The sequence below is a fragment of the Mustelus asterias genome, chromosome 17 (genome assembly GCF_964213995.1).
Source record: "Mustelus asterias chromosome 17, sMusAst1.hap1.1, whole genome shotgun sequence".
Taxonomy (NCBI): Eukaryota; Metazoa; Chordata; class Chondrichthyes; order Carcharhiniformes; family Triakidae; genus Mustelus; species Mustelus asterias.
Window position 1 is genome coordinate 22766398 of NC_135817.1, and position 13241 is coordinate 22779638.

Below are 13241 nucleotides of genomic sequence, written 5' to 3' on the forward strand. Positions count from 1 at the left end.
AACACAATCCGAGACATCATGGACTCCGGCACCTGGGAGGCAACACACCAACCGCGCGTCCCTCTCACTCCCACAGAATCTCCGATCTGTCCCTCTAACTATGGAGACCCCAATAACTAATGCTCTACTCCTCCCCCCCTTTCCCTTCTGAGTAACAAGGACAGACTCTGTGCCAGAGACCTGTACCCCATGGCTTACCCCTGTTAAGTTGTCCCCCCCAACAGTATCCAAAACGGAATACTTGTTATACAGAGGAACAGGGGATCCAGGGGATCGCTGCTCTGACTGCTTCTTACCCCTTCGAGCCGTCGCCCACGTATCATAATTTCTTGGAGTAGCTACCTCCCTGTAGCTTCTATCTATAGCTGCCTCTGCATTCTGAATGATCCTGAGTTCATCCAGTTCCAGCTCCAGATCCCTAACACGGTCTTCAAGGAGCTTGAATTGGGTGCACTTCCTGCAGGTGTACTCAGCTGGGACACTGATGTCCCTCACCTCAAACATCCCACAGGAGGAACATTGCACCGCCTGCACTGACATCCCTGCTACTTCCCTTACTAAGAAACGAAACAGAGAGAAAAAAAAGCTTACCTGCTCTCACTTTGAGTCTTTTTTTTAAGGTTAGAGGAGGGGGGAGGGTGGGGGACTCTACACGTGTAGAGTCTCGGGTTATCTCCCTGTTCAAATTTATCGGGCAAAAAAAAAAAAACCCTTCCCAGGCCTCCCCGCGGCCTACTTCCGGTTTCCTGTTTAACTGGGTGGGCGATAAATGATTGCCTAGCCAGCAATGCCCACATCCCGTCAATGATTTAAAAGAAAAATCACATTGAGTTGAAGTCTCCTCCCCACATTATTGAAACTCATTGGCACTGGATGTAGACAAAGATAAACTCAATCAGCTCTGACAGTGACTTGCCACCAACTGTAAGAAATCAAAAGAAAGATCTATGCACAACCTTTCTTAAGTATTAATTCGTCTGACTTTGTGACATTATTCTGGGCACATTTCTTTTTCTGGCAGGCTTTTCCTAGAATAAAATACTCCGATCCATTTGCCATTCAATCATTGTGGAATATTCTCCACCTCAAATGTGAGCACACGCACTCATAGCTTTAACCTACCTGTGTGATTTGGATCAAAACCAACTCTTGATCTCCCATCGCCACTTACTGCTGGACTCTTTTGGTGGGAGGGTGACGCAGGAGGAGAGGTGAAAGGCAAAGTAGATGTAGACACAGCTTCCTGCTTCAAAAGGTACAAAGTTATATTTCAGTCCAGGAGCAAGATACAACCACACTTCAGCCAATGGGTTCCATCAGCCTTTGCTAATTACCCTATTAATGATTATTAAAAATATATCTACCAATAATCAATTCTATTTCTTATCCACTGTAACTTCCCAGGACACTGTGAAATGAAAATTTGCTTTTCTTGATGGTATACTTGACTGTCTGTGCAGAGTCTGCACGTTCTCCCCTTGTCGGTGTGGGTTTCCTCCGGGTGCTCTGGTTTCCTCCCACAGTCCGAAAGTTGTGCTGGTTTGGTGCATTGGCCATGCTAAGTTCTCCCTCAGTGTACCCGAACAGAAGGCCCCAGAGTATGGCAACTAGGTGATTTTCACAGTAACTTCGTTGCAGTGTTAATGTAAGCCTACTTGTGACTCATAAATAAACTTTACTTTAAAAAAGTGCACAATGAAGCTAATGCAAATCATGGATTATTGTCTTAATTTTAGAAATTGACCATTGTTGTACTTAATTTTCGATGATTCATTACAATGAACTTAGTTGGTGTAATGTGCTACTTGCTGATTTAAATCTCTCTGTTTGACAAAGTGGTTTTATAGCACTTCTGATGAAGTCGCATATTGAACATGCTCATGGGGTAATGAACAAAGTGACCCGAATCCTAATGAAGGATGCTATCTGTTTGACCTTTCACACTTCTATTTTTGAACTTTCTACCCATGGTAAAACAATTCTTCTCTTCCCTGCATCCTAGGGAAGTGCTGCTTTATAACAGCCAAGAGATATACATTTCACCAAGTAACGTAGTGGAGAGGGGGCGTTGGGCAGGGATCAACACAAAGTAATGCTGGTCAGGGAATGCTGGGTTAATATGTCCACACACACACAACCGTATTTTGCGTTCGAAAACAATTCTGCTGCATACTGGCTAATTTTGCTAAGTTCTTGATAGATAGACTGCATAGTTAGAACAGAGATTCGTGACAACACGCTTTCTATTTCGCTGTCTGTTACACAGGAAAAGTCACAGATGGGATAAGACTAATCTGTATGTTCCAGTCTCCAACCTTCTGTCAGATTATCTGCCAAATCAGTGAATCTATTTATATTTTGAATTCCCGTGACAAATTCTTCAATTAAACTACCTGGCAAGTTATTCTAAACATTTTCACTTGGAGAAGAGCTTTTCCCTCCGATATTAGTTGCTTCCCACTTAGTTTCTACTTTTCCTTTCCTTGCACATTTTGAAAATAACATTCTGGACTTTACTGAACTCAATTCTAATGAGATCAAAATATACCTGGCTGTGAAGGGGACTGTTCCATTATTTTCTGTAGCCTACTGTTTCCTATTCATATTTTCTATCCCTCCCACCCCCGCCTTGATACTTTTGAATGCAAAAAAGTGCAGGATGCATCCCACCACCTTTCAGGTTTTAACCTGTAATTCAATTGAATTTCAACGATTTGTTCTTTGGAAGTAAAATGTATTTTTTGAACAGTAAATACACAGAAGAAAATCATATTTTAAATAGTTTGGAGTAAAAGATTACTGTAATATTTCGTAAGGTTCCCCTATTTCAAAACAAAGAAACTGGACTAGTTTTCACAGATAAGTAAAAGATTTCATGAATATATTACCACAATTCTACCTCTTTTCAGAGATGAATAATTGGTCAAAATTTGGACGTCTAAAGTGCATTTCTGAAGTTGATTTAGATGCATAGTAGCACTACATGAAATCAAATCCAGAATTATTTATTTTTAAATTTCTGAATTTAAGCATTTTTCACCCTATTCTTGGCTACAGAAATGGTACATTGAGTTTGGAGGGAATGCAAAGAATGACGCCGGAACACAAAGTGTTAAATTTGAGAGCAGTTTATATAGACTAGGCTTGTACTCCCTTAATGATGAAAGATTAAAGGATAATCTAATTGAGGTATTTAAAGATGAGTAAAGGATTTAACAGTACAAATGGAGAGAAGCTATTTCCTCTGGTGGGAGAATCCAGAACAAGGGGGTTTAACATTAAATTTAGAGCTAGATTAGTCAATGGTGCTGTCAGAAAGCTCTTCTTCACAGTGGGTAGTGGAAACCTTTCTCTTCACAAAATATTGCTGGGATTGGTCACTCGACAATATCAAAACAGAGCCTGATAATACCGTGGCTTAACAGAAATTTAAGAGATATGGAACTAAGGAAGGTAGATGGAGTTAAGATACAGATCAGTGATCAAACTGAATTGCGGACAAGACTCAAACAAGCGGAGTGGCTTACTTCTGTTCCCATTTTTCTGGAGATCTACTCTCAACATTTCCCCTCGTCTCCCCACTAAAGGTTTCCATTCCACTCCCTGGCCTCCTTCCACTGTCATAAGACCGGATTTTACAGGGCAGCAGATTCCCCGCACCTCCCAACAAAATGTCAATCAGGGACTTGCTCATGAAGAAGCCAGTCAGCTTGCAGCCATTGTATACTTGGCGTCAGCATGAATTGGCTCAGAGTGAAACTGCCCCTATCTGGGGAGGTAGTTCCATCTTAGGGAGTTGCCAATTGTATTGGCCAGCAGCTCTGTAAGTCCCAGCAACTGTCAGGTTTGAGTGGTGGCTATTGCTGGGGCTACAATCCCAAAAGCAAGCTGGGTTATGGAGGCCAGATTGAAGCCAAGTCCAGCATATTGGTAGATCCTGGATGGCAAGTCCCAACGAGGGGTGTGAGGAGATAGGGCGACAGGTTTAAAAGGCTGGGGTTAGGGACTACCTCTGATGGGCACAGGAGAGTATAGCAACAGTTATCAGTCAGTCCACTTGATGTGGATCTCCCTCTAGCTTGGGTGAAAAAGCAACAGGGGCGGATGAGGCATTCAAGTGGCCACTTAATGGCTCCAAAAATCCCAAGGTTGGGCAGGCTGCTTCCACTGAGCTCAGAAAATGTGAGGCAGGTCAGGGGTGGGGAGAAAGGTCCATGCTGCATTTTACAAGCCCCTCCACCTTGTAAAAGGTGGGGGGTAAAATTTAGACCATAGCCTTCTGTAGTGTCTGTTACCTGGCTCTGGATGGGACAGTGCTTCTGAATGGGACCATACTTCCAGTCCCAAATATCCGAAGTTCAAGCCACTGAAGATCTGATAGTTTTCAAATTGACACATGATAGAATTTACAGCTATTTTCTCACTGTATATCCTTCACGGAAGTGAACACATGCCCTTATCCAGCCTGTCCTATGTTTAACACCCACACCAATAAAGTGAACTCTCAACTGCTCACTGAAGTGACCTAGTGAGCAGGCCTGAAGATAAGTGAGAAGAGGAATAGAGGCCATTCAGCTTTTTTAAGCCTCAGCCACCAATCTGCACCCTCACTGAGCCACTCGGTTGCATAAAGGAACAAGGATTAGGTAATAAATGTTGGCAATGCCCATATCTAGGGAATAATTCACTAGTTTTATTTTAAAATGACAAGATCCTGGAAGTACTTGAATTATTAATACATTTGGAAGCATTTTGTAAATGTATTGAAGGTAACTTGTTTTTCTATATGTCTTACCATTTTTCCTGTCACACCGTCAGAGCCTCTGGGGCTGCTCACTAACGGGACTGCGGGAGCCAGTTGCGCGTGGGTTTCGGTACTTTGGGAAGGATTACCTTTTTGTACTTCGCTGTCACTCTTCAATGCAAGGAAGTGAGGAAGAGGCAATTCTGAATAGGTTAAAAAATAAACAAAATCAAAAATACAGTTCATGAGAAACAATATCCTGACATTGTAAAAATCCAACATTTCATAGGTTTACAATCCAGAGGCCATTTCAGTTTTGCTTTTTTGCCCCCCAATTATTTCCAGTGGACACACCCCTCTTAGCTCCACACACCACCCCTTTAACAGTGAAAGGTGGCACTGTGGTTAGCACTGCTGCCTCATAGCGCCAGGGACCTGGATTCGATTCCCAGCTTGGGCCACTATCTGTATGGGTTTCCTCCGGGTGCTCCGGTTTCCTCCCACAGTCCAAAAGATATGTATTGGCCATGCTAAATTTTCCCTCCGTGTACCCGACCAGGTGCCGGAGTGTGGTGACTAGGGGATTTTCACAGTTACTTCATTACAGTGTTAATGTAAGCCTGCTTGTGACTAATAAATAAATGAACTAAACTTTAAGCATAACAGAGACTCAGTTAACAAGTATATGCTCTTGCCCAGATGCCTCAGGCACTGATCAACTGTGCTGTTAAAGCACTATTAAACCTCTCCAACTAAGGGCAGATAAATCTCAGAAGTCAGGATTTGACATCTTTGCCACAGGGTTTCAATGCTCCACTACTAGCTTTGTTTTGCTATCTTGGGGGTAATGTGTGGGGAATAAAACAGATCTGTAAAGATAGTGCATGTCAAATAGCACATTACGTCAACACAGCACAGAGTGATGGGACACATTTCTTAATATGGCACATTGAAAACCCCAGCCCTGATCCATAGGATCCCTACAGTGCAGAAAGAGGCCATTCGGACCAGCGAGTCTGCACTGACTTTCCGGAAGAGCATCCCAGCCAGGCCCTCCCCTCTGCCCTATCCCCGTAACCTTGCACATTTACCATGGCCAATCCCCTTAACCTGCACACTTTTGGACATTAAAGGACAATTTAACATGGCCAATCACCTAATCTGCAAATCTTTGGAGTGTGGGAGGGAACCGGAGCACCCGGAGGAAACCCACGCAGACACAGGGAGAATAGACAGTGACCCAAGGCCGGATTTGAACCCAGGTCCCTGGCCCTATGATACAGCAGTGCTAACCACTGTGCTAGCGTGCCACCCATGCCACCCTTTGGACTCAGTGGCTTCAGGTCAGATACGTGCCATTGGGAGGTAAAGCAAGTGGAGAGCAAATAAGCCACATGTACTTCATGCAAGAAAACTCTGGCAATAAGATGGGAGCAAGCTACCATTTCCCTCATTCATAGATCAAGAAAGATAAATAAGAGATTTAATTTTACATAATTGATTTGCTTGTAGGTTTAAACTAAGAGCATTGGACAGAAACAAGATACTTTCCTATAAATGGTTGGAGGGAAAAGGAAGAGAGAAATTGAATAAAAATTTCAAAAGTAACAACACAGAAAATAAAATGGTACCATTACACTGCAGCAGTATTTATTAAAAACCATTGACTATGGTGAACTATGTCTTACAATTGCTCAGTTTAAAATACAATTTTACTTCATGGGGCTTTGAGTACATCATATTTCATTGCAATGGGTGTTAACAAGTTTCCATAATTTGACCTTCTCTGCCATCTGGGAGGTGTTTTTTTGATAATTTGTCCCTAGCCAAAGTGCATAGTATGAAGATTAGCCAACTCGGGTTTAATAATATTTCATGCTACACTGCTCTTTGAATTGTTGGGCAAGAAATGCAAGCCTGGTGTTTTAAGGTTACTTACTTTATTTACAAGCACAGGTGGGAATCAGAAACATGCAAATTCTCAAAGTTCAACCTATCTGGATATATAAACATAGCAAAAGTTTGGAATTGATAAATATAATGGGCGGCATGGTGGCACAGTGGTTAGCACTGCTACTTCACAGTGCCAGGGACCCGGGTTCGATTCTGGCCTCAGGTGTCTCTGTGGAGTTTGCATGTTCTCCTCAACTTTATGTGGGTTTCATTCTCATGCTGCGATTTCCTCCCACAGTCCAAAGATGTGCAGGTTGGGTGGATTGGCCATAGTAAATGTACAGGGTAATGGGGATAGTCCAGGGAACTGTAGGCCTGGGTAAGATACTGGCTGGAATTTTACCGTCCCACCCATGGGAATTGGAGTGGGCGAGGGGAGGACCATGGAAAGGTTCGTTGACCTTGGGCAGGATTTTATGGTTTTGGGACAAGCGAGGACGTAAAATCCCACCCACTCTGTCAGAGAGTCGGTGCGAACTCCAAGGGCTGAATGGCCTCCTTCTGCACTGTAGGGATTCTATTATTCTGTGATAAAAATAAGTACAAAATCAGGCATTCAGCTCTGAACCCTGTTTTGCCATTTGATTAGATCATGATTGATCTACCCTCAATTCCATTTGCACACTTTTGCTTTGCATTCTTTTTTTCCCTGTGGCAGGAATTATTTCCAAAGAGATAATAATTTCCAATAATTCAATGGAAGTGCTGAGATCTTCTGACAGCATCAACTTTCTTCCCTCTGCGCCAGAAGCTCTGGGTTCAAGTCTCACACCAGGGCTGGAATTTCCCAGTCCCACCCACGATGGAACCAGAAATTCCTGCCCAAAGTCAATGGATGTTTGACTGCCTTTCCAAATTTTCTGTCACACCCAGGGCTTTTTGGCCATAGAATGTATGTTTCATGACGCAGTTCAACAGGCTGATAATTAACTCAAGAATCCTTCCATCACCACTCCACTATTCCCCAAAAGGGAAACAAATGCATGCCTGAAGATGCAGTAAAAAGCTAAGTCTTGACAAGGCAAGTTTAGCAAATTTTCCGTGTGTCTCATCAATTAACGTATTCCACATGACAAAGGAAGAATCAGACTCCTCTGGCTCATCATACATCAGAGCAATTAAAGGAGTTTGCAAAATGTTTGAAGCTCATGATTTTATTTTGCTCACTCATAGGAGGTGGGCGTTTCTGGCAGGGCCAGCATTTATTGCCCATCTCTAACTACCCGCGCTTGCTCGGCCATTTCAGAGGGTATTTTTAAGAGTCAGCCATGTTGCTGCAAATCTGGAGTCACATGTAGGCCAGACCGAGTAAGGACAGCAGATTTCCTTCCCTAAAAGGACATTAGTGAACCAGATGGATTTTTATAACAATCGTCAATGATTTCATGGTCATCCTTAGTTTTTTTGTATTTCCATGTTTTTTTATTAATTCAATTTCACATTCTGTCGCGGTGAGATTTGAACCCGGGTCCCCAGGGCATTATCCTGGGTTTCTGGATTACTAGTCCAGTGATAATACTACAGTGACGCTGCCTCCCTCTGATAAAAGAGGGGCATGATCTTATGACCTTGTCCCGCCCGACTTTCGGCGAGGCGAGGTGGTATCAGGCGGGTGGCAAAAACAAAACTTGCCCGTTTGGGCCGACCCTTTTCATACTGGCCCTGCTTTGCCGGCGAAGTTGACGTTGTGCCCAGAAAGAGCACAAAGACGATTTAATGACATGGTATACATGTCATTAACAAGTCCCGGACAATCACTTACATTGACCACATTGCCGGTTGAAGTTCTCTCTGGTGAGAATCACATATGGGGCAGGATTTTCTGGTCGCGCTCACCCCAAAGCTGGAAAATCCCACCCAAGGTCAACGGACCTTTGCATGATCCGTGTTCCGCCCGCTACAATTCCCATGGCAGGACAGGAAAATTCTGCTCATGGCCTCCACCAGCGGAGACCAGACAGGTGCAATTGGAAGCCACTGAAGCCTCCCAGGTAGTTGGGGGCAGGGCCGAGCAGTGCCCATGGGGCAGTGCCCACCTGGCACCTTGGCATTGCCCACCAGGCACCATAACTGTGTCAAGTGTCAAGGGGTGGGGCCTGAGGAGGCAGAGCTAGTACAGGGGGAGGCGATGGGAACTCTACTTGGATGGGAAGGAAGGGGGTGCAATCGGGGTTAATACTCTGAAACAATTACATAAAATAGTCTTTTCTTTATAACAGTTTGTTTCAGTTCAGCTGTGTTCCCATGTTTTACATTGTTAACATCTCTTAATATTTAAAAATGTAACAAGCTGTATTTGAACATACAATTAACCATGGTGCAAGGATCACCAGATTCATGTTACATCAATCAGGAAGCAAAGTTAGTTGATGGAGCTCTAAACACACGACAATCCCCAGGACTGTAACTAATCATTCTGATCTTTGGATCAAAAGATCAGTTCTTCGATGAAAGGGAGCAAACAATTCATAGATTTCTCATACCCTTACTATATTATTGGCCACTTTCCCACCATCCATAAAATACAAATTTTGACAACAGATAAAAAGCAAATTTTATTGGTTTGTTGCATTCCTCAACTGTTCTAACATCTGTTACTAACAATGTCATAAATGCCTTGGTAATCATAGAAATCATAGAAATCATAGAATCCCTACAGTGCAGAAGGAGGCCATTCGGCCCATCGAGTCTGCACCGACCACAATCCCACCCAGGCCCTACCCCCACATATTTACCTGCTAATCCCACTAACCTACGCATCACAGGACTCTAAGGGGCAATTTTTAACCTGGCCAATCAACCTAATCAGGTGCAATGCCTTTTTCTGTCAGCTTTTTTGTATGCCTGACTTGTGGGGACAATGAATTGGATTCAATTTGAATCCGAAATGGTTTTTGGAGTAAGAAAGGAAGTGCATTAATGGCTCCCCCTGTCCACTCTGCACATTAGCTTTGTAACTCTGAGAAAGGAATTAATACCTTTAAAAAGCGAAAGTTTATTTTATTAGTCACAATAGGCTTACATTAACACTGCAATGAAGTTACAGTGAAAATCCCCTAGTCGCCACACTCCAGCACCTGTTTGGGTACACGGAGGGAGAATTTAGCATGACCAATGCACCTAACCTGCACGTCTTTTGGACTGAGAGAGGAAACAGGAGCACCCGGAGGAAACCCACACAGACACGGGGAGAACATGCAGACTTTGCACATACTGTGACCTAAACCAGGAATCAAACTCACGTTCCTGGCACTGTGAGGCAGCAGTGCTAACCACAGTGCCACCCTAGGTCCATTGTTTCACACCAGATGGGTCAAAAAAATATGTATATCTCATGTATATGTATATGTTTGTTGGAAACTTAATCTGGCAACTACAAAAGTTGTGCTCGAGTCCTGTTTCTTTTCATTAGTTTTCTCATACATACATGTGAGCACATGCATTAGGAGCCTGCTCTGCCATTCAATAAGATCATGGCCTCAATGACATTTTCCTACCTACCCCTATACCCTTGTTAGTGAAGGATCTATCTAGCTCTTCCTCGAAGACATTTGTGGGATTTGGGCATCTCTGGTAGCCTTTGTGGCCCATCCCTAATTGTTCTTAAACTGAGTGGCTTCCTAGCCATTTCAGAGGGCAGTTAAGAGTCAAACACATTATATGGAGGCTAGATCAGATAAGGATGGCAGATTTCCTGCCTTAAAAGGACATCAGTATACTCAATAGGATCATAAGTGAGTTACGATCAAATGTTGATGCCACTGCTTGAAAATATCTTACATTAAAAACATCTTATCCTTTTAAGAGCAGCTCTGTCCAATTCTTCACCAACTTTTTGAATCGATACTCAAATAGGATACAGTCAATCAAATGCACTGTGCTAAGGCTCAGGTTAAAACTGGTCTTCCGTCACGGCACTCAAAGTAACTCACTTTTGACGTATCATCTCTGGATCAAGCTTTGCATCTTTGAAAATTATTAAAATAAGCATAACTCAGCTTCTGAATTTTAATACTATGAAGGCAGCCAAGTTTAATGTAATTGACAAAATAATTTTCAAGAGATAAATGCAAGCTGTCTCTATCAGTCAAAGCGGCCAGTTTTGTCATTTAATTGTCTTGCTTTTTATAATCTGAAAATTAAAATTTTCTTCAGCTTCCAAAAGGTAAAATTTCTTTGGCTGGTTCAAAGTCCGCACTATAGGTGGTAATTAGAGTTTTATACTCGTGCTCAATTTGTGGAAAACTGTTTGATCAACTTGCTAACACCTGGTCCTTGACCTCGATCAAGTTTCTGGCAATCATAGATCAGGATACAAAGAGCTGATCGCTTGATCATAGAATTCATAGATTCTCTACAGTGCAGAAGGAGGCCATTCAGCCCATTGAGTCTGCACCGACCACAATCCCACCCAGGCTTTATTCCCCTAACCCCACATATTTACCCTGCTAATCTCCCTGACACTAAGGGGCAATTTAGCATGCTCAAACCTGCAGATTTTTGGACTGTGGGAGGAAACCGGAGCCCCCGGAGGAAACTGAAGCAGACACGGGGAGAAAGTGCAAACTCCACACAGACAGTGACCTGAGGCCGGAATTGAACACAGGTCCCTGGCGCTGTGAGTCAGCAGTGCTAACCACTGTGCCTCTCACAGGGAAGCCACAACTGTGTGTTTGTGTTTTTGAAACTGTTATGCATTGTGGAAACTTAAATATCTTAATTCTGAGTTAAGAGGCATGCACATTGTGGACAACAAAATATTTTAACAACATGTAGTTTTTTTCAATGTTGCCGCAGACATTAGAAATTAGAGGAGGTAATTGTGAGATATGGGTTCAGACCTCTTCTACATTAACTCCCATCAACCATATGTCTTAGTGATGTAAAACATGTAGCATATTGACAACCTTTATTTCATTAAATAGCATGGCTGCATTTGACAAAGAAGTTCCCTGTGCAATAGTATTTAGGCCTTCCTGGTTGCAGCATTTAGGAGCTGGTGTTTCTTTAATATAAACAGGGACTCCAGATGATGGAATGTTTCGCTTGACTTGTGTTGGGAACACCTCCAAAAATTATAGAAAGGGCCTAGATAAATTGCCTCTTCTTCATATAAAAAATGGAGACTGTGGTGTAAAGTGAATGTCACTTGAGCTTTCGGGCAGCACGGTGGCACAGTGGTTAGCACTGCTGCTTCATAGCGCCAGGGATCCGGGTTCAATTTCCGGCTTGGGTCACTGTCTGTGCGGAGTCTGCACGTTCTCCCCATGTCTGTGTGGGTTTCCTCCGGTTGTTCTGGTTTCCTCCCACAGTCTGAAAGGTGCATTGGTCATGCTAAATTCTCCCTCAGTGTACCCAAACAGACGCCGGAGTGTAGTGAGTAGGGGATTTTCACAGTAACTTCATTGCAGTGTTAATGTAAGCCTACTTGTGATACTAATAAATAAATTAATCCAGAGGACGAGACTAATGTTCCGGTTACGTGGGTTCAAATCATACGACAGCATCTGGTGGAATTTGAATTCAGTTCAGAAATAAAATCTGCAATATAAAGCTAGTCTCAGTAAAGATGACCATGATACTAATATTGATTGCTGCTCTGGTTCACTCATGCCATTTAGGGAAGGAAATCTGCCATCCTTGCCTGGTGTGGACTACATGTGACTCCAGAGCCACAACAATGTGCTTGACTCTTAACTGCCCTGGGAAATGACCCAGCAAGGCACTCAGTTCAAGAGTAATTAGGGATGGACAACAAATGTTGGCCTTGCCAGCGATGTCCACATTCCATGAAATAATTTTTTAAAAAGACAGTGAAAAAGACAAGAGTTACCCAAATACAAATACGTTATTTAGAAAAGGAATCCTGCAAGTGAGTTACGTTTTTAAATAGGCTGGTGAAAGTACGAGGCAGTCTCAAAGTCAACAAGCCTGGAGGGACCATTAGAAGACATCATGCTCAAATCAAGTAAGAGACCCACTGATGTGGGGAAACGTGCCATGCGTTTTCTTTTGTACCATTCATCAGTTGCGCAGATTAAACTAAATTAAACCAATTAAAACTGTTTCGCAGAATGTTCAACTGTTGTGAGATAAGCTTACTTATTTGTATCATAGGACCATAAGATATAGGAGCAGAATTAGACCATTCAATCATGGCTGAGTCTAAAGACATGCAGGTTAGGTGGATTGGCCATGCTAAATTGTGCCTTAATGTCAGGAGGACCAGTAGGGCAAATACATGGGTTATGGGGATAGGGCCTCGGTGGGATTGTTGTCAATGCAGGCTTAAATGGGCCAAATGGCCTCTATTTGCTCTGTAGGGATTCTATAATTCAATGATAAGTTTCTCAACCCCATTCTCCTGCTTTTTCCCTGTAACCTTTGATCCCCTTACCAATCAAGAACCCATCTATCGCTGTCTTACATATACTCAATGACCTAGCCTCTGCAGCCTTCTGTGGCAATGAATTCCATAGATTCACCACGCTCTGGCTGAAGAAATTCCTCCTCATCTCATATCATGCCTCTCTTCACCAAGTGC

General features: G+C 43.0%; 1 protein-coding gene across 1 annotated transcript in view; it reads right to left on the minus strand.

The window, feature by feature from the left end:
- The window catches only part of reps2 (RALBP1 associated Eps domain containing 2), a 204445-nt gene that overhangs the window by 116664 nt on the left and 74540 nt on the right, over nt 1-13241 (minus strand). The window contains exons 3-4 of the mRNA XM_078232385.1: nt 4796-4947; nt 1123-1246 (exon numbers count right to left, since the gene is read on the minus strand). Of these exons, the coding sequence (XP_078088511.1) occupies nt 1123-1246; nt 4796-4947 (276 nt within the window). The remainder of the gene's footprint in view (nt 1-1122; nt 1247-4795; nt 4948-13241) is intronic.